Consider the following 22,393-nt stretch of genomic DNA (forward strand, 5'->3'; position numbering starts at 1 on the left):
TTGGTCTGGCATGACTTGTTTGCTGTAAACCTATACTGGCTCTGGTTAGTTACTGTATGCTTATCCAAGTTAATACATACATGCTGTTTAATAATTTGTTAACAGATCTTTGCAAAATGCAAAATAGGAATTTAAAAGTTTGACTTCTTAACATCTTTTTTTTACCATTTCCCCCTTTTCATCTTGTAAAATCCTATAGCATCTATAACTTTTCTTTTGCTTGTGACATACCAGCAAAATCCTTCTTTATTGCTTTTGGTCTCTCTTGCAAGCCAGGCTGGCTCCAGTTTTTCATGGGCCCCTGGCGAAAGAGTCTCAGTAGGCCCCTTTAACACATACCCTGATCCACGATGCACAAATATAGCAGAGAAATATAGGTATAGTACAATGCGAAATATTTCACTTATTTCTTACATTACATGAGTGATATCAACAGCTCAGAAACCGGACAGTATGGTCCTCCATACAGTATTATGAGTACCACATAGTGCTCTATACAGAATAATGAGCCCCATTTAATGCTTCATACAGAGTAATGAGCCACATATATTGTTCCAAACAGATTAATGAGCCCCTTATATTGCTGCATACAATATAATGGTCCCCATATATTGCTCTATACAGTATAATGAGCTCCACATAATGCTCTATACCAGGGGTGTCAAACTGCATTCCTCAAGGGCTGCAAACCGGTCATGTTTTCAGGATTTCCTTGTATTACACAGGTGACCATTTAATCACCTGCACAGAATGATTCCAGCACCTTGTGCAATGAGAAGGAAATCTTGAAAACACGCATGGTTTGAGGCCCTCGAGTAATGCTGTTTGACACCCCTCCTCTATACAGAATAATGAGCCCCATATATTGTTCCATACAGAATAAGAAACACAATATTTTGCTCCATACTGTGCTGCCTAGGAGAGGCGAGCTTCCAAAGGTGGACCCTCTGGGTCGCGGCACCGAAGCTCCCCCAGGTGAGCAAACCAGGTGGAACTGACCCCTATACAGGGGTCTTAAGACCCGAGGAAGCGCAGCAGCTCGAAACGATCGTCATCTTTTTATATCACGCTTCTCCCTGCTATTGCATTTGGCATGTGGCACAATAAAGACTGAACATTAGCAGATGGTGAGTGCCCACTTTTTTCTACGTTTTTTGCACTGTGGTATGGGATTGAGAGAGGGACAGGGTCCACAGAGCAGAGGCCAGGAGGCAAAGGATGACCAAGGCGAAGCAGGAGCAGGGAGTACCGAGGTAGGGAGGACTGGGGACTGCTGGGAAAACAAACAAAGATAGGGTAAATCAGTGTTAGTGGAAAGGTTCCCACAGAGGCAGCCTAAACTGAGTACGCCGAAGCACACACAATAATCAGGCGCCTCAACTAGGGGAAGGCGGCCTAATATACCCAGTGGCAGCATCTGATAGGAACAGCAGTTGTTCCAGGTCAGATGCTGCAAGTTAAAGACCCGGCAGAGTGCGTGCGAGCGGCCTAAGGTGCATGCACAGATTCGCCGCCGGCCGTGAGACCGACAGCGCGGGAGAGAGATGTGGGGACCCACGACCAGCTGGAAGCCAAGGCGCCGGAAAGGAGCGGTAAGTATTGGGAGGCAGGGAGGGAACAGCGGCGGGAGCAGTACCGGGTGCAGGCATGACACATACAGGATAATGAGCCCCATATAGAATAATGAGCCCCATATATTGCTCCATACAGAATAATGAGCCCCATATATTATTCTATACAGTATAATGAGCCCCATATAATGCTCCATACAGAATTATGAGCCCCATATATTGCTCCATATAGTATAATGAACCCCATATATTGCTACATACAGAATGAGCCCCATATATTGCTGCATACAAAATAATGAGACCCATTTATTGCTCCATATAGAATAATGAGACCTATATATTGCACCATACAGTATAATGAGCTCCATATATTGCTCCATACAGAATAATAAACCTCATATAATGCTCCATACAGTATAATTAGCTCCATATATTGCTCCTTACTGAATACTGAGCCCCATATATTGCTTCATACAGAATAATGATCCCCATATAATGCTCCATACTGAATAATGAGCCCCTATAATGTTCCATACAGTATTATTGGCACCTCACATTGCTCCATACAGAATACTGAGCCCCGAATATTTCTCCATACAGAATAATGAGCCCCATATATTGCTACATACAGAATGAACCCCATATATTGCTGCATACAAAATAATGAGGCCCATTTATTGCTCCATACAGAATAATGAGACCTATATATTGCCCCATACAGTATAATGAGCCCCATATATTGCTCCATATAGTATAATAAACCCAATATAATGCTCCATACAGTATAATTAGCTCCATATATTGCTCCATACTGAATAATAAGCCCCATATATTGCTTCATACAGAATAATAATCCCCATATAATGCTCCATACAGAATAATGAGCCCCATATAATGCTCCATACAGTATTATACATACATACAGTATTATTGGCTTCACATATTGCTGCATACAGAATACTGAGCCCCAAATATTGCTCCATACAAAATAATGAGCTCCATATATTGCTTCATACAGAATAATAGACCCCATATATTGCTCCATTCAGTATAAAGAGCCCCATATACAGCTCTGGCAAAAATTAAGAGACCACTGCAAAATGTTCAATTTGTCAGATTTTTCTCTTTATATGCATATTTTGATTAAAATGTAAATTAATCTTTTAGTCTTTAATGTTCTGACAACATGTCTCCAATTTCCAAGCAATAAATTTATTTTTTTTCTGACAAAGAAAAATGGTCAAAATTAAAAAAACAAGCTCAATGCTTTCAGACCTCAAATAATGCAAAGAAAACAAGTTCATCATCATTTAGAAACAACAATACTAATGTTTTAACTCAGGAAGAGTTCATAAATCAATATTGTGTGGAATAACCATGATTTTTAATCACAGCTTTCATGCGTCTTGGCATGCTTTTCACCAGTCTTTCACACTGCTTCTGGCACAAAAATTTAAGCAGTTCTTCTTATTTGATGGCTTGTGACTATCCATCATCCTCTTGATTACATTTCAGAGGTTTTCAATGGGGTTCAGGTCTGAAGATTGGGCTGCCCATGACAGGGTTTTGATGTGGTGGTCTCTTAATTTTTGCCAGAGCTTACGTTTCTTACAACCCAGATCTTACAAGAGTCTGGCAGAGAGATAAAAAAACAGAGGGTGTGGTATGTGAGGCAGTGACTGGTGTCATACGCGGGGGTCGCTATGTGTCCCCCAGGATGCGCTCAGAGGTGTATTAGATCCGCTGGAGTGACTTGTGGTCACAGCAGGATGCCTGTGAGTCACAAGGCAGAATAAAAGTAAGCTGGAACCTGGTCAAGTTATTTGACCAAAGAATTGTTCAAGAAAACCTGGTGTGGGCTTTTATTTTTGAAAGGACGTCAGGAAGGTAGTGGGGCTGGTCCGTTTCTTCCAGCCCGGATCTTACAAGTGGCCTATGGCCACAGAGTCTGGCAGAGAGTAAAAAAAAAACATGCAGGAGGGTTTGGGTGTGTCAGTGTTGGTCTTGGAAGCAGACCAAGCAGGAGGATTGTGCAGAGCTCTTTCTTTCTGTGAGGCAACATGGGGGCAAGCAGAGCCTAAGGCCTGGCACCCCAGCCTACATGGTGGTGTAGTCATCCACGGCAACTGGTCGCGGACTGTCTTCATTTTTCCCAGCTGCATACCGGAGGACTCATTTACTTTCTGTTTGTGAGTATGCTGTACAATAAACAAGACTTTATTTTGAACTTTTCTGTCATTAGGCCTGCCACATTGCAGCCCAGGCCTGTGGACAAAATAGAGGAGATCTTGAGGCAGCTGGTCCTCACAAAGCAACAACAGCAACAGACTAATAACCTTTTGCTGCAGCAAATTGAAGCACTGAGTGAGGCACCTCCAGCAGTGACATTGGGACGTTGCGATGTCCGAGACAAGGTTCGCTCAGCTTTGAGGAAACTGAGTCTGGAAGACAGCATGGAGCGTTCGTCTCCACCTATGAGCCCACGGCAGAGTGGGAGAACCTGCCAATGTCCCAGTGGGCAGGAGTGGTGGTTCTGTTCCTGAGGTGTGACACGCTAAAGGCCTACTTAAATCTCAGTCGAGAGGACACCCAGGACTACGCTAAGATAAATGGTGAGATCCTTGCCCGACTGGGGGTTAATACCTACGTGAGAGCCCAACGGGTTTTTTTATGGACTTGTGGAATCCCAGCCTGCCCGGTGTAAGTTTTATGACTTGATGCAGCTTGTGAAAAGGTGGCTCCAACCTGAGACTTTAACCGCACTTCAGATAGTGGAGAGGGTGGTGGTCGACCGGCTGGTGAGAGCTCTGCCAGCAGCCATACAGCATTGGGTGGGACAAGGGAACCCGGGAACTCTGGACCAGGTGGTAGGACTGATAGTGCGGTATACAGCCACTCAGGACTTTATACAGGACCCTGCTCCACTTCGGCTGTCACGTAAGGCCCCACTGACCCAGGAGCCTGGGAAAAGCAAACGACCCGCCACCAGGGCCAATACGGAATGTGCCCGTACCGAGGGGATATCTTGGAAGGAGAGTGACAACAGACCCGTGTCCCCTAAATCAGCCCCACGGTTCCCTCACGTTGCAGTTGTTAACTGTTGGCGATGCCAAGGGCCAAGACATGTAGCTGCCAACTGCCCCCTAACAGCAGCACCCATGGACTGTGGGTATACGCGCCGTGTATCTATGTATGCCCAGCCAGTCTGCTCTACCACTACAGGTACCAAACCGTGCGGGTGAGGGTGGTGTGCATACATGGGGACCTGTGAGAGTACCCGAAGGCGGAGATTATGCTTTCCACCCCGTGTGGAGAGATAAAACATGTGGTGGGAGTAGTAAAGACTCTTCCTTATGGGACTGTATTGGGAAGAGACTTACCCCTGTTCCGATCTTTGTGAGAGACCAGGGTTAACCCTCCCAGGATAAATGGTATTCCGGGCGCAGAACCCAAAGATCCGGGATGAGGTGGTAGAACAACGGGTAGTGCCCCAATCCTACCATAGGGCTGTGCTCGACATGGCCCACACTCACATGCTGGGGGGGGCATTTGGGGGCAAAAAGACTCTGGAGTGCATATTCAGTGTTTCTTTTGGCCTGGAATCTACATCGAGGTCCAGAAGTACTGCGATACGTGCCCGGAGTGCCAACTAACCTCACCCACCACAAACTACCAGAGTCCATTGGTGTCTCTGCCCATTATAGAGGTACTTTTTCAGCGGATTGTGATGGATCTAGGTGGAGCTAATAGTAAAATCCGCTTGGGGCCACCAACACATATTAGTAGTCATAGACTATGCCACCCGGTACCCAGAGGCAATACCACTCCGACACACCTTGGCCAAACTAATAGCCCGTGAGCTATTTGCAATGTTCTGTCACCTTGGGATACCAAAGGAGATCCTTACAGGTCAGGGGACTCCTTTTATGTCCAAGGTAACCAGGAAGCTATGTAAGCTGCTCCAGATTAAACAGCTACATACGTCGGTATACCTCCCTCAAACCGACGGGCTGGTGGAGAGGTTTGATAAAACCCTCAAAGCCATGCTCAAAAAGATGGTCGCCAAGGATGGGAGGGATTGGGACATGTTATGGCCCTATCTGATGTTCACCATCTGGGAGGTACCACAGGCGTCCACAGGTTTTTCCCCCTTTGAACTGTTATGTGGCAGGTATCCGAGGCGATTACTCCATGTAGCTAAAGAGACGTGGGAACAGGAGCCCACTCTGCATTGAAGCGTAATTGAGCACGTGGCAAGCACGCAGGACTGCGGCCATACGGCCCATAGTAAAAGAGCACCTAATGAATGCCCAGGCTGTGCAGAGCCGCATGTACAATAAAAGGGCCACAGTCAGGACCTTTAAAGAAGGAGACCGGGTGTTGGTACTAGTATCCACCCCAGAGAGTAAGCTTATGGCCAAGTGGCAAGGGCCTTATGATATATGGGGGAAGGTGGGGGAAGTGAATTATAGAGTGTACCACTCGGGAAAAGGAAACCCGAGCAACTATACCACGTCAATCTGCAGAAAGCCTGAAAGGACTGGGAATGTTTGGTCGCAGAGGTGACTCCAGTTGTGCCAGTGGGGGTCCCTCTGGCACTGGCCAAGGTCACAGCAAGGGGTCAGGTTCAAATAAATGATGCTCTCACCAAACAGCAGCAATGGGAGGCTCGGGCCCTCGTGCAGCGCAATACGGATGTATTCCCAGAGCTGCCAGGGTAGACCTTTGTGTTAAAACATGACATTGTCACCGAGCCCCGGGTAAGGGTACAGATGAAACCGTACCGAGTGCCAGAAGCCAGAAGGCAAGCAATCACGGCTGAGGTGAAGCAAATGCTCCAGTTGGGAGTAATTGAGGAGTCCCGAAGTGAGTGGGCCAGCCCCATTGTCCTAATTCCAAAACCAGACAGGTCATTACGCTTCTGTAATGACTTCAGGAGGTTAAATGATTTGTCAAAATTTGACCTCTATCCCATGCCACGGGTGGACGAGCAAATTGAAAGACTGGGGGAGGCCCTGTACTTCACTACACTGGATCTCACAAAAGGTTACTGCTAGGTTTCCTTAACAGAGTCAGCAAAATAAAAGACTGCTTTTATAATGCCAGAGGGTCTCTATCAATATGTCGTCTTGCCTTTTGGGTTATATGGGGCTCCGGCCATTCCAGAGGCTGATGAACACTGTGTTAGCACCTCATCGGGATTATGCATATGCCTATTTGGATGACATAGTCATCTTTAGTACCAACTGGGATATCCATTTGTCCCAGGTACAAGCCATGCTGGAGTATCTTAGAATCGTGGGGTTAACAGCGAACTCAAAGAAATGCACGATAGGCCTCACAAAGGCCCTATACTTAAGTTACGTGATTGGCCACAGAGTTATCAAGCCCTAAGTAAACAAGATTGGGGCCATTCAAAACTGGCTTAAGCCCTTAAGTACCAAACAAGTGAGGGCATTCCTTGGCATCATTGGGTACTACCGCCAGTTTATACCCTATTTTACTGGGAAATCAGCACCCCTAAAGGACCTGTTGAAAGGTAAGAAGATGGTACTGGTCCGGTGGAATCCTCAAGCGGAGGAAGCATTCCAGTCGCTGAAGTCGGCGTAGTGTGGACAGCCGGTCCTCATCAGCCCCATCTTGAAGAAAACCTTTCTAATACAAACCGATGCCTCAGAAGTAGGCCTAGGAGTGGTGCTGTCACAAGAGGTGACCAGGGATGAGCATCCAGTCACCTACTTGAGCAGGAAACTGACCCATGCAGAGAAAAACTATAGCTTAGTGGAGGAGTGCTTGGTGATTAAACGGGCCTTGGAGTCCCTACACTACTATTTGCCCGGGCGTCAGTTTCATTTGGTAACTGGCCATTCACCACTCGTCTGAATGAGAAACACAAAAGAGAGGAATGCCCAAGTCACCAGATGGTTCCTGTCCCTACAAAACTTCAGTTTCTCAGTGGAACATCGGGCGGGGAAATCACAGGGAAATGCGCATGCCCTATCGGGTGTTCAACCCCACAAGTTTGAACAGAGGGGGTGGTATGTGAGGCAGTGACTGGTGTCATATGCGAGGGTCGCTATGTGTCCCCCAGGATGCGCTCAGAGGTGTATTAGATCCGCTGGAAAGACTTGTGGTCACAGAGAGTAAAAAAAAACCCTGCAGGAGGGTTTGGGTGTGTCAGTGTTGGTCTATGAAGCAGACCAAGCAGGAGGCTTATGCAGAGCTCCTTCTGTGCGAGGCAACATGGGGCCAAGCAGAGCCTAAAGCCTGGCACCCCAGCGTACATGGTGGTGTAGTTGTCCACAGCAACTGGTCGCATACTGTCTTCGTTTTTCCCGGCTGTGTACCAGAGGACTTGTTTACTTTCTGTTTGTGAGTACACTGTACAATAAACAGGACTTTATTTTGAACTTTTCCTTGGTCACTGCCTTCCCACTGCACATCAAGGACACCGCTGCACTCACTACACTCCATACAGAATAATGGGTCCAATATATTGCTCCATCTATATATATAATTGTCTAAGGGTTTTTCCGTCTGTCTGTCTGTCTGTCCTGGAAATCCCGCGTCTCTGATTGGTCGAGGCCGCCAGGCCTCGACCAATCAGCGACGGGCACGGCGACGATGATGTCATAAAGGACGTAGACATCCTGCGTCTCTGATTGGTCGAGGCCACCAGGCCTCGACCAATCAGCGACGGGCACAGCGACGATGATGTCATAAAGGACGTAGACATCCCGCGTCTCTGATTCAGCGACGGGCACAGTATCGACGTAGATGTCATAATGGTTGCCATGGCGACGATGATGTCATAAAGGTTGCCTCGACCAATCAGCGACGGGCACAGTCTGCTGCGAATTCTGGAATCATCATTGTCCATATACTAAGGGGACATGCATATTCTAGAATACCCGATGCGTTAGAATCGGGCCACAATCTAGTACAGAATAATTGTCTAAGGGTTTTTCTGTCTGTCTGTCTGTCCTGGAAATCCCGCGTCTCTGATTGGTCGAGGCCGCCAGGCCTCGACCAATCAGCGACGGGCACAGCATGGCGACGATGAGGTCATAAAGGTTGCCTCGACCAATCAGCGACGGGCACAGTCTGCCGCGAATTCGCCTCGACCAATCAGCGACGGGCACAGTATTGACGTAGATGTCATAATGGTTGCCATGGCGACGATGATGTCATAAAGGTCGCCTCGACCAATCAGCGATGGGCACAGTCTGCCGCGAATTCTGGAATCATCATTGTCCATATACTACGGGGACATGCATATTCTAGAATACCCGATGCGTTAGAATCGGGCCACAATCTAGTACAGAATAATGAGCCCCATATATTGCTTCATACAGTATATGATGTGCCTCATATATTGCTCCAAAAAGAATGGGCCCCATATAATGCTCCATATCTAATTGGTCCCATATACTGCTTCATATCTAATTTGCCCCATAAGATGATCCATATCTAATTGGCCCCATAAGATGTTCCATATCTATTTGGCCCCATTAAATGCTCCATATTGGCTCCATATATAATGGACCCCACAAGATGCTTTATATATAATGGGCCCCGTATATTTTTCCAAATATTACACAAAAAAGTAATAATTAAAATGAAATCCTCCGCTCTCTTCACGGCTGCTGCTCTGCTCCGGACTCCTCACCGCCGCCGTCTTCCGGCTCTCTGCACTGTGACTGCTCACGGCCCTGGCACTTACGATACTCCCCTCTCCTGGTTCCTCCGCTGCGGCATCTTCCGACTCTGTGCACTGTGACTGCTCGGGGCCTCGGCACTTACGATACTCCCCTCTCCCGGTTCCTCCACTGTGGCATCTTCCGGCTCTGTGCACTGTGACTGCTCAGGGCCTCGGCACTTATGTTACTCACCTTCTCAGTTCCTCCGCTGTGGCGTTTTCTGGCTCTCTGCACTGTGACTGCTCGGGGCCTCGGCACTTACGATACTCCCCTCTCCTGGTTCCTCCGCTGCGGCATCTTCCGACTCTGTGCACTGTGACTGCTCGGGGCCTCGGCACTTACGATACTCCCCTCTCCCAGTTCCTCCACTGCGGCATCTTCCGGCTCTGTGCACTGTGACTGCTCGGGGCCTCGGCACTTACGATACTCCCCTCTCCTGGTTCCTCCGCTGTGGCGTTTTCTGGCTCTCTGCATTGTGACTGCTCGGGGCCTCGGCACTTACGACACTCCCCTCTCCTGGTTCCTCCGCTGCGGCATCTTCCGGCTCTGTGCACTGTGACTGCTCAGGGCCTCGGCACTTATGATACTCACCTTCTCAGTTCCTCCGCTGTGGCGTTTTCTGGCTCTCTGCATTGTGACTGCTCGGGGCCCCGGCACTTACGATACTCACCTCTCCCGCTTCCTCCACTGCGGCATTTTCAGTCTCTCTGCATTGTGATTGCTCAGTCAGGGAGCGCGCAATAGTGACATCATTGCGCCCTCTGACCTGAACGTCACAGTCAGAAGATGTGGAAGACTCCGCAGCAGTGAAGAGGGGAGAGTTGAGTATCGCAAGTGCCAGAGCCCAGAGCAAGCGGAGGGTCACTCGTGGGCACCGTCATTGGCACAGGTACTGGGCCAACATAAAGCACCAATGTCCCCAACATATGCCTGGGGGCACCGGATGCTGACGCCAGCCCTGCTTACAAGCCTCACTTCTTTACTGGCTTTAGCCCTTCTAACGCTTACTCTGCAGACAGCATTATTCTCTTCTTTAGATATGCCCCCGCTTTACAGTTTATCTAAATGTATTTTTTCCTCTTTAACAAGTGATTTTAAGTCCTGTGTTCATCCATCCTGGTCTCTTTAAATGCTTCCAACTCTGCCTTCTTTTCGGAATTGTTACTGATTGTGAGGTGAGATTTTCATTTAGTAAAATCTCCAATCCTTCTTGGACATTTCTATCCTTTAGAACATCCAGCCATTGGACCTTTCCTACCCTCTTTCTGAGTCTATTAAAATCTGCCTTTCTTAAGTCCAACCTTAAAGTCTGAGTCCTTGCTGGTCTTCGTGGTCTTGTAATCCAAAATTCGGAGATATCTTGATCGCTGCCTCCTAAATTCCCAAACACCTTTTCTTCCTCAATCATTTCCTCCCTTGGTGAGAATTATTACATCCTATATTATATATTGCTACATTACCTATAACAATATGCAGAACTATATCACATTAAAACTCACACTACACACGACATAATACACACACAACACGGTGTCTCCAGGGGTAGGAATGTGACAGCACAGTCCACCACCGTTACACTGCAAAAACGTAATTGTTATCAATGTGGAAATAGCCAGATACCTGTACCTAGGACTCAACACCACCACCACCAACAGCACCTGTGGCATCACGTCTGCGCACGGAAGATCTTCTGACCAGACATCTGTTCCACTGTTTATCGCTGATGCCAACACCCATCTTCTCAGATGACATCACCTCCACAGCCTAGTTCTAATTCCCAGGTCTTGCCCACCACACAACCATCATCCCCATCCTTGACTTGGTTGACACCTCTAGATTTGTCATGACTTTAGCTGCCACCACCATCTTGGCTGCCACTGTCAGTGCTACCACAACTTATGGAGCCACCAACACAGCCCTGTGTATGACCCGTGTCCTCTGCCACGTCCAAGTACAAAGTCAGACTTTCATCACATCCAGCATATCAACAGAAAGAAGGGAAATATATATTGCCAGGACGGCTGATGGCAGCGGCGGTGGGGCTTCTTGCAGCTTTTTTTTTCTTTTGCCATTTATTTTGTAAAATGCTACTACTACTAACCCCAATCATTCCACCTTTCACAAAAAGGATGAAAGTAGTAAGGTACATGTCAAAACCGGCTAAAGCAGCAAGATGCTGCAGCATAGGTGTGGCAAGGACGGTTGCCAAACTGGACTAGTAAAACAAGTGAGCAAACACAGACATGTACAGTAAAATGTCTAGAATTTCTTTAAAAAAAATAAAAAAATCTATTTTTTTTTAATAAAATTCAACACACCTTCTCAAAACTGATGTAACTAGAAATGCTAGTGTGAGTGGAATCGCCTCTTCTTTGCCTTTTGAACTCCAAGTATCAGGATTTGTTTGCAGGATCTTGGGAAATCAGATAGCACCACCATACCATGGTGAGCCAAGCAAGATGTCTGCTTTATTAATGAATAACAACAACGCGAACAAAGGATGATAAAAAGGCCCAAGTATGAAGAGATATATTTTATTCAACACAATTTTAAAATACAAACGTGTAAATCGTGGATAAGACCACAGTGCAAATAGCAATGGAAAACGGGATGGGTGCACCGCGACTGGATATAAATAGATTACATAATTTATTCTAATACCTCGATATATAGCACATTTAGTCAATATTAGCACCAAAAATCGTAGTCAGGAGTAAAATGACGGCGAAAAATCATACAACATACCAATTTGGAGAAATGCCAAATGCTCGTCCAGCTAGCAGGGGGTATAGAAAGGAGCCAGCGGTCACCACATCACCCCTTGTATGATTTTTCGTCGTCATTTTACTCCTGACTACGATTTTTGGTGCTAATATTGACTAAATGTGCTATATATGGAGGTATAAATTATGTATTATTATCTATGTGCAATGTTGCACAACTGTATTTGTAATCTGTTTATATCCAGTCGCGGTGCACCCATCCCGTTTTCCATTGCTATTTGCACTGTGGTCTTATCCACGATTTACACGTTTGTATTTTAAAATTGTGTTGAATAAAATCTATCTCTTCATACTTGGGCCTTTTTATCATCCTTTGTTCGCGTTGTTGTTAGTTTTGGTAAATTGATGATTGGCCATATACATGTCCTATTTATAGTGACAATATTTGCCTAATATGCTTTCATACTCATTAATACGATGTCACTTGGATTTTTGTTGGTTTTTGCTTATGGTGTTTATTAATGAATAGGTAGGCGCTTAGTGTCACAAACAAAGAAAAGATTCCAGATGTAGACAATGGGAATGTAGAAGAGAAATGTGCAGTGTTAACTATTGATCACCGTGAGACAGGAGTGATGAGACGAGCTGAAATCTGTTCTCTAAACCAGGCAGATATACGTGTGAAAATCGAGCACCTGCAACACATTGGTGTGGCTTGTACGGACGCAAAATTTCACTAATACTAAGGGTTTGCAAAAGATGAAAAAAAGTTAATGACATGCACAGTTAAATGTCTGGATTTTGGGGAATTTTGTTTTCTGTTTAAAAAAAAACAAACACTCATTCCCCCTTTCACAAAAAGGATTGCACAAGAAATGCAAAAACTTGGTACAGTCGCTTGTGAAAAGCAACATATCATCCCTGACACTGATTTCTGCTGGGGGCCCATCTGAAGAGGTCTCTAAGGCCGGGTTCACATTAGCGTTTGAGTCTGCAGCGTGGTGCTGTGGACTTCTTTCCTGAAGCTCTGCCTACTTCCGCATGCGTCCCGCGTACCTATCTTTAACATTGTGTATGCAGGGACATGCATTGTATGCGGATGAGTCCGTGTGCATCATTTTGACGTGCCCGCCGAACGCAACATGTTGCATTTTCTTGCGATCTGCGGGCACATCAAACCGACACATGTGGACGCATCCGCATACAATGCATGTCCCTGCATACACAATGTTGAAGATAGGTACGCAGGACGCATGCGGAAGTAGGCAGAGCTTCAGGAAAGAAGTCCACAGCACCACGCTGCAGACTCAAACGCTAATGTGAACTTAGCCTAAGCCATAGCTTAAGGCCCCGTCACACATAGCGAGATCGCTGCTGAGTCACAAGTTTTGTGACGCAACCGCGACCTCAGTAGCGATCTCGCTATGTGTGACACGTACCAGCGATCAGGCCCCTGCTGTGAGATCGCTGGTCGTGTCAGAATGGCCTGGGCCGTTTTTTGGTCGTTGAGGTCCCGCTGACATCGCTGAATCGGTGTGTGTGACACCGATCCAGCGATGTCTTCACTGGTAACCAGGGTAAACATCGGGTTACTAAGCGCAGGGCCGCGCTTAGTAACCCGATGTTTACCCTGGTTACCAGCGTAAATGTAAAAAAACAAAAACAGTACATACTCACCATCTGATGTCCGTCAGGTCCCTTGCCGTCTGCTTCCCACACTGACTGAGCGCCGCAAAGTGAAAGTGAAAGTACAGCACAGCGGTGACGTCACCGCTGCACTCTGCTCTCACTGTACGGCGGCACTGTCAGAGCAGGAAGCAGACGGCATGGGACCTGACCGACATCAGATGGTGAGTATGTACTGTTTGTTTTTTTTTACATTTACGCTGGTAACCACGGTAAACATCGGGTTACTAAGCGCGGCCCTGCGCTTAGTAACCCGATGTTTACCCTGGTTACCAGCGAACCTCGGCATCGTTGGTCGCTGGAGAGCGGTCTGTGTGACAGCTCCCCAGCGACCACACAACGACTTACCAACGATCACGGCCAGGTCTTATCGCTGGTCGTGATCGTTGGTAAATCGCTATGTGTGACGGGGCCTTTACTGTTTTTAATGTGTGCAATCTCCAGACAGATTATCAAAGGCAGAGGTGTGTGCAATCAGCACAAAGAGGGTCAATGACCGATATATGCGCAATCAGCAGATAGTAACAGGCAGATACATATGCAATCAGCAGACAGATGTTAAATGGCACAGACATGTGCAATCAGCAGATCTGTCCAGTCCGGTATATGTACGAGAACAAGTAATCAGTCCAGTATATGTGGGGGGACCAGCAGTCAGTAAAGTATATGTGGAGGGAACCAGCAACCAGTCCCGTATATGTGGGGGAACCAGCAGCCATACAGGTATATATGTGGGCAGGACCAGCAGCCATACAGGTATATATGTGGGCAGGACCAGCAGACATACAGGTATATATGTGGGCAGGACCAGCAGCCATACAGGTATATATGTAGGTGGACCAGCAGCCATATGGGTATATATGTAGGGGGACCAGCAGTCATACAGGTATATATGTGGGCAGGACCAGCAGTCACACAGGTATATATGTGGGCAGGACCAGCAGTCACACAGGTATATATGTGGGCTGGACCAGCAGCCATACAGGTATATATGTGGGCAGGACCAGCAGCCATACAGGTATATATGTGGGCAGGACCAGTAGCCATACAGGTATGTATGTGGGCAGGACCAGCAGTCACACAGGTATATATGTGGGCAGGACCAGCAGCCATACAGGTATATATGTGGGCAGGACCAGCAGTCATACAGGTATATGTGGGCAGAACCAGCAGCCATACAGGTATATATGTAGGGGGACCAGCAGTCATACAGGTATATATGTGGGCGGTACCAGCAGTCATACAGGTATATATGTGGGCAGGACCAGCAGCCATACAGGTAATACAGGTATATATGTGGGCAGAACCAGCAGTCATACAGGTATATGTGGGCAGAACCAGCAGCCATACAGGTATATATGTAGGGGGACCAGCAGTCATACAGGTATATATGTGGGCGGTACCAGCAGTCATACAGGTATATATGTGGGCAGGACCAGCAGCCATACAGGTAATACAGGTATATATGTGGGCAGAACCAGCAGCCATACAGGTATATATGTAGGGGGACCAGCAGTCATACAGGTATATATGTGGGCGGGACCAGCAGTCATACAGGTATATATGTGGGCAGGAACAGCAGTCAGTCCGGTATATGTGGGCAGGACCAGCAGTCACACAGGTATATATGTGGGCAGGACCAGCAGCCATACAGGTATATATGTGGGCAGGACCAGCAGTCATACAGGTATATGTGGGCAGAACCAGCAGCCATACAGGTATATATGTAGGGGGACCAGCAGTCATACAGGTATATATGTGGGCGGTACCAGCAGTCATACAGGTATATATGTGGGCAGGACCAGCAGCCATACAGGTAATACAGGTATATATGTGGGCAGAACCAGCAGCCATACAGGTATATATGTAGGGGGACCAGCAGTCATACAGGTATATATGTGGGCGGGACCAGCAGTCATACAGGTATATATGTGGGCAGGAACAGCAGTCAGTCCGGTATATGTGGGCAGGACCAGCAGTCACACAGGTATATATGTGGGCAGGACCAGCAGCCATACAGGTATATATGTGGGCAGGACCAGCAGTCATACAGGTAAATATGTGGACAGGACCAGCAGCCATAGAGGTATATATGTGGGCAGGACCAGCAGTCATACAGGTAAATATGTGGGCAGGACCAGCAGCCATACAGGTATATATGTAGGAGAACCAGCAGTCATACAGGTATATATGTGGGCAGGAACAGCAGTCAGTCCGGTATATGTGGGCAGGACCAGCAGTCTCACAGATACATATGTGGGCAGGACCAGCAGCCACACAGGTATATATGTGGGCAGGACCAGCAGCCATACAGGTATATATGTGGGCAGGACCAGCAGTCATACAGGTATATATGTGGACAGGACCAGCAGCCATAGAGGTATATATGTGGGCAGGACCAGCAGTCATACAGGTATATATGTGGGCAGGACCAGCAGCCATACAGGTATATATGTAGGGGAACCAGCAGTCATACAGGTATATATGTGGGCAGGACCAGCAGTCACACAGGCATATATGTTGGCAGGACCAGCAGTCATACAGGTATATATGTGGGCAGGAACAGCAGTCAGTCCGGTATATGTGGGGGAACCAGCAGTCAGTCCCATATTTCTGAGGGATCAGCAGTCAGTCCGGTATATGTGGGGGAACCAGCAGCCATACAGGTATATATGTGGGCTGGACCAGCAGCCATACAGGTATATATGTGGGCTGGACCAGCAGCCATACAGGTATATATGTGGGCTGGACCAGCAGCCATACAGGTATATATGTGAGGTGGCATCACATACAGCTGGAGGAAGGTGGCGGAGACTGTGAGGACACTCTGCTCGACGTGTTTGCTGTTGCTCCATATTCCGATTCTAACGTGTTTCTTTAACTTTCCAGGATATTTGACGTTTACATAGTGAGGCGGAACCTAAATCCAAACAGTTATCCCCCCAATACGATCTATGGGCACCGACCTACAGATTGCATCCTGCCATTCCTGCCGTGTCGGCAACAGCGGCGTATGTGCGTCCCAAGCAGTACATATGGCGCAAATTATTCAGTTTATAATGGCCTTTAAAATGATCTGATCAGAAAATGGACACCAGCAGCTGGACCCCCGAATTACAGATGTTGAAAATCCACCAGAGCAAAGGGGCAGAAAAACAGCAACCAATAATCACAGATCAATAATCACCAACCAATCAATAATCACCAATCAATAATAAATCACATGTGAATGGCGATTTTGCACAATAAAGTGATCTCTGCATACATTGCATGTTGTCATTATTGTTGTTGGAGCTCATATTCCCTCCGGACACCGAGGAGAGCAGCAGCAGGACAGACTAGGACTAACATTCAGCCGAGCATTGGAAGGCACATCCGCCCATGCTCCCCCTCTTGCTTCCCTACATCCCCTGTAATATAGGAGAGGCATCCATCCTGTGTAATATAGGAGGCCTCCATCCCCTGTAATATAGGAGAGGCCTCCATCCTGTGCAATATAGGAGGCCTCCATCCCGTGGAATATAGGAGGGGCCTCCATCCCGTGGAATATAGGAGAGGCCTTCATGCATGGAATATAGGAGAGGCCTCCATCCTGTGTAATATAGGAGGCCTCCATCCCCTGTAATATAGGAGAGGCCTCCATCCCGTGTAATATAGGAGGGGCCTCCATCCCGTGGAATATAGGAGAGGCATCCATCCTGTGTAATATAGGAGGCCTCCATCCCCTGTAATATAGGAGAGGCATCCATCCTGTGTAATATAGGAGGCCTCCATCCTGTGCAATATAGGAGGCCTCCATCCCGTGGAATATAGGAGGGGCCTCCATCCCGTGGAATATAGGAGAGGCATCCATCCTGTGTAATATAGGAGGCCTCCATCCCCTGTAATATAGGAGAGGCCTCCATCCTGTGCAATATAGGAGGCCTCCATCCCGTGGAATATAGGAGAGGCATCCATCCTGTGTAATATAGGAGGCCTCCATCCCCTGTAATATAGGAGAGGCCTCCATCCTGTGCAATATAGGAGGCCTCCATCCCGTGGAATATAGGAGGGGCCTCCATCCCGTGGAATATAGGAGAGGCCTTCATGCATGGAATATAGGAGAGGTCTCCATCCTGTGGAATATAGGAGAGGCCTCCATCCTGTGTAATATAGGAGGCCTCCATCCCCTGTAATATAGGAGAGGCCTCCATCCCGTGTAATATAGGAGGGGCCTCCATCCCGTGGAATATAGGAGAGGCATCCATCCTGTGTAATATAGGAGGCCTCCATCCCCTGTAATATAGGAGAGGCCTCCATCCTGTGTAATATAGGAGGCCTCCATCCTGTGCAATATAGGAGGCCTCCATCCCGTGGAATATAGGAGGGGCCTCCATCCTGTGTAATATAGGAGGCCTCCATCCCCTGTAATATAGGAGAGGCCTCCATCCCGTGGAATATAGGAGGGGCCTCCATCCTGTGTAATATAGGAGGCCTCCATCCCCTGTAATATAGGAGAGGCCTCCATCCTGTGCAATATAAGAGAGGCCTACATCCTGTGGAATATAGGGGGGCCTCCATCCCGTGGAATATAGGAGAGGCCTTCATGCATGGAATATAGGAGAGGCCTCCATCCTGTGGAATATAGGAGAGGTCTCCATCCTGTGGAATATAGGAGAGGCCTCTGTAATATAGGAGAGGCATCCATCCTGTGTAATATAGGAGGCCTCCATCCCCTGTAATATAGGAGAGGCCTCCATCCTGTGCAATATAGGAGGCCTCCATCCCGTGGAATATAGGAGGGGCCTCCATCCCGTGGAATATAGGAGAGGCCTTCATGCATGGAATATAGGAGAGGTCTCCATCCTGTGGAATATAGGAGAGGCCTCCATCCTGTGGAATATAGGAGAGGCCTCCATCCTGTGTAATATAGGAGGCCTCCATCCCCTGTAATATAGGAGAGGCCTCCATCCTGTGCAATATAGGAGGCCTCCATCCCCTGTAATATAGGAGAGGCCTCCATCCTGTGCAATATAGGAGGCCTCCATCCCCTGGAATATAGGAGAGGCCTTCATGCATGGAATATAGGAGAGGTCTCCATCCTGTGGAATATAGGAGAGGCCTCCATCCTGTGGAATATAGGAGAGGCCTCCATCCTGTGTAATATAGGAGGCCTCCATCCCATGTAATATAGGAGAGGCCTCCATCCCGTGTAATATAGGAGGGGCCTCCATCCCGTGGAATATAGGAGAGGCCTTCATGCATGGAATATAGAAGAGGCCTCCATCCTGTGGAATATAGGAGAGGCCTCCATCCTGTGGAATATAGGAGAGACCTCCATCCCCTGTAATATAGGAGAGGCATCCATCCTGTGTAATATAGGAGGCCTCCATCCCCTGTAATATAGGAGAGGCCTCCATCCTGTGCAATATAAGAGAGGCCTACATCCCGTGGAATATAGGGGGGCCTCCATCCCGTGGAATATAGGAGAAGCCTTCATGCATGGAATATAGGAGAGGCCTCCATCCTGTGGAATATAGGAGAGGTCTCCATCCTGTGGAATATAGGAGAGGCCTCCATCCTGTGTAATATAGGAGGCCTCCATCCCCTGTAATATAGGAGAGGCATCCATCCTGTGTAATATAGGAGGCCTCCATCCCCTGTAATATAGGAGAGGCCTCCATCCTGTGCAATATAGGAGGCCTCCCTCCCATGGAATATAGGAGGGGCCTCCATCCCGTGGAATATAGGAGAGGTCTCCATCCCGTGGAAAATAGGAGAGGCCTTCATGCATGGAATATAGGAGAGGTCTCCATCCTGTGGAATATAGGAGAGGCCTCCATCCTGTGGAATATAGGAGAGGCCTCCATCCTGTGTAATATAGGAGGCCTCCATCCCCTGTAATATAGGAGAGGCCTCCATCCCGTGTAATATAGGAGGGGCCTCCATCCCGTGGAATATAGGAGAGGCCTTCATGCATGGAATATAGAAGAGGCCTCCATCCTGTGGAATATAGGAGAGGCCTCCATCCTGTGTAATATAGGAGGCCTCCATCCCCTGTAATATAGGAGAGGCATCCATCCTGTGTAATATAGGAGGCCTCCATCCCCTGTAATATAGGAGAGGCCTCCATCCTGTGCAATATAGGAGGCCTCCATCCCGTAGAATATAGGAGGGGCCTCCATCCTGTGTAATATAGGAGGCCTCCATCCCCTGTAATATAGGAGAGGCCTCCATCCTGTGCAATATAAGAGAGGCCTACATCCCTTGGAATATAGGGGGGCCTCCATCCCGTGGAATATAGGAGAGGCCTTCATGCATGGAATATAGGAGAGGCCTCCATCCTGTGGAATATAGGAGAGGTCTCCATCCTGTGGAATATAGGAGAGGCCTCCATCCTGTGTAATATAGGAGGCCTCCATCCCCTGTAATATAGGAGAGGCATCCATCCTGTGTAATATAGGAGGCCTCCATCCCCTGTAATATAGGAGAGGCCTCCATCCTGTGCAATATAGGAGGCCTCCCTCCCATGGAATATAGGAGGGGCCTCCATCCCGTGGAATATAGGAGAGGTCTCCATCCCGTGGAATATAGGAGAGGCCTTCATGCATGGAATATAGGAGAGGCCTCCATCCTGTGGAATATAGGAGAGGTCTCCATCCTGTGGAATATAGGAGAGGCCTCCATCCTGTGTAATATAGGAGGCCTCCATCCCCTGTAATATAGGAGAGGCATCCATCCTGTGTAATATAGGAGGCCTCCATCCCCTGTAATATAGGAGAGGCCTCCATCCTGTGCAATATAGGAGGCCTCCCTCCCATGGAATATAGGAGGGGCCTCCATCCCGTGGAATATAGGAGAGGTCTCCATCCTGTGGAATATAGGAGAGGCCTCCATCCTGTGGAATAAAGGAGGCGCCTCCATCCTGTGGAATATAGGTGGGGCCTCCATTCATGGAATATAGGAGAGGCCTCCATCCCGTTTAATATAGGAGAGGCCTCCATCCTGAGTAATATAGGAGAGGCCTCCATCCTGTGTAATATAGGAGACGCCTCCATCCTGTGGAATATAGGAGGCTTCCATCCCGTAGAATAAAAGAGAGGCCTCCATTCATGGAATATAGGAGACCTCCATCCTGTGGAATATAGGAGAGGCCTCCATCCCCTGTAATATAGGAGAGGCATCCATCCTGTGTAATATAGGAGGCCTCCATCCCCTGTAATATAGGAGAGGCATCCATCCTGTGCAATATAAGAGAGGCCTACATCCCGTGGAATATAGGGGGGCCTCCATCCCGTGGAATACAGGAGAGGCCTTCATGCATGGAATATAGGAGAGGCCTCCAGCCTGTGGAATATAGGAGAGGCCTCCATCCCGTTTAATATAGGAGACGCCTCCATCCCGTGTAATATAGGAGGCACCTCCATCCTGTGGAATATAGGAGGGGCCTCCATCCCGTAGAATAAAGGAGAGGCCTCCATTCATGGAATATAGGAGAGGCCTCCATCCTGTGGAATATAGGAGAGGCCTCCATCCCCTGTAATATAGGAGAGGCATCCATCCTGTGTAATATAGAAGAGGCCTCTATCCCGTGTTGTCCCGATAATGTGAATATGCCATGTTGTATCTACCTAACTTTACAAGACACACACTGCGGGCCATTCGACCCCCTTCTCTGCCAGTAGCACAGTGAAATTCAAGCCACTCCTTGTCCCTCCCCAGGAATGTCTTTGTTTGGTGACTCCAAAATGTAAATAATAGAAAGAGGCGTGCATGTCATTACTCAGCCCACTTAGTGATGTCATGACGAGAGGGCATATCTTACCCCTGCTGAGTTGGGATTAGTGTTGGTCCGGGAAGCGAGCTAACAACAGCTCGGCAAGCTGTCCTCATGCATCTAGATATATATATGGACGTCCTTCTCCTCAGCCCACGGCCAGTCATGAGATAAAATGACATAACGACATGTAAGTGTTCTTTTCATCTTTAACCCCTTTTTATTTTTAATTGCATTGTACATATATTTGTCTTCTTTATAATATCTTTTTAATACTTTGTAAACACTGCCTACCTATTTTTGGAGTATAATATACAATTTACTAGCTTGACTTTCCCTGCTCTATACGAACTGTTGTGTCCTCTGAGGTGAATTACGCTACTGATTTGGGTTGGCTCTGGACCTGTAAACCCTTGGAAAATCGGAGCTGGTGGCAGCATAATTTGTCCCGTGCCATTGGGAATCTCTGTAGCGACCGGCGGAATTGATAATTATTGTTCCTGCCATGTGGGAGTAGTTATATCACCGATGTCTGTTCCAAGGAAGCCTTGGTGTCTGACCAGATCCTGGGGAAATCCCTAGTCAGACCCTCGGCTGCTGGATTACTGGAAGGGGTGTTCAAGGGAGTCGGAGTCCTAGGGTGGCACCCATAAACAATGAAAAATGGGGAGTTAGAAGAAGACTCACTGATATAATTATTGTAGGAGAACTCCGCCAAGGGCAACAAAGCAACCCAGTCACTCTGGGGTGCGTTGACAAATTGTCGCAGGCAGTTGTGAGTATCTGATTCGCCCGTTCCAACAGACCAATGGATTGTGGGTGATAGGCAGAGGAGAAATCCAGTGAGACATCCAGCTGCTTGCAGAGGGATCGCCAGAACAGGGACACGAACTGCACTCTCCTGTCAGACACAATAAGAATAGGTATACCATGGAGATGAAGAACATGTTGAATAAA

At 47.8% G+C, this 22,393-nt stretch overlaps 1 protein-coding gene across 1 annotated transcript in view; it reads left to right on the forward strand.

Moving 5' to 3' along the window:
• LOC143817527 (tyrosinase-like) overlaps positions 1-16,946 on the forward strand; it is a 197,109-nt gene extending 180,163 nt beyond the window's left edge. The window contains exon 5 of the mRNA XM_077299008.1: positions 16,570-16,946. Coding sequence (XP_077155123.1) covers positions 16,570-16,750 — 181 coding nt within the window. The 3' untranslated portion in view covers positions 16,751-16,946. The remainder of the gene's footprint in view (positions 1-16,569) is intronic.
• Positions 16,947-22,393: the final 5,447 nt, after the last annotated feature.

This window comes from Ranitomeya variabilis, chromosome 3 (assembly GCF_051348905.1).
Source record: "Ranitomeya variabilis isolate aRanVar5 chromosome 3, aRanVar5.hap1, whole genome shotgun sequence".
Taxonomy (NCBI): Eukaryota; Metazoa; Chordata; class Amphibia; order Anura; family Dendrobatidae; genus Ranitomeya; species Ranitomeya variabilis.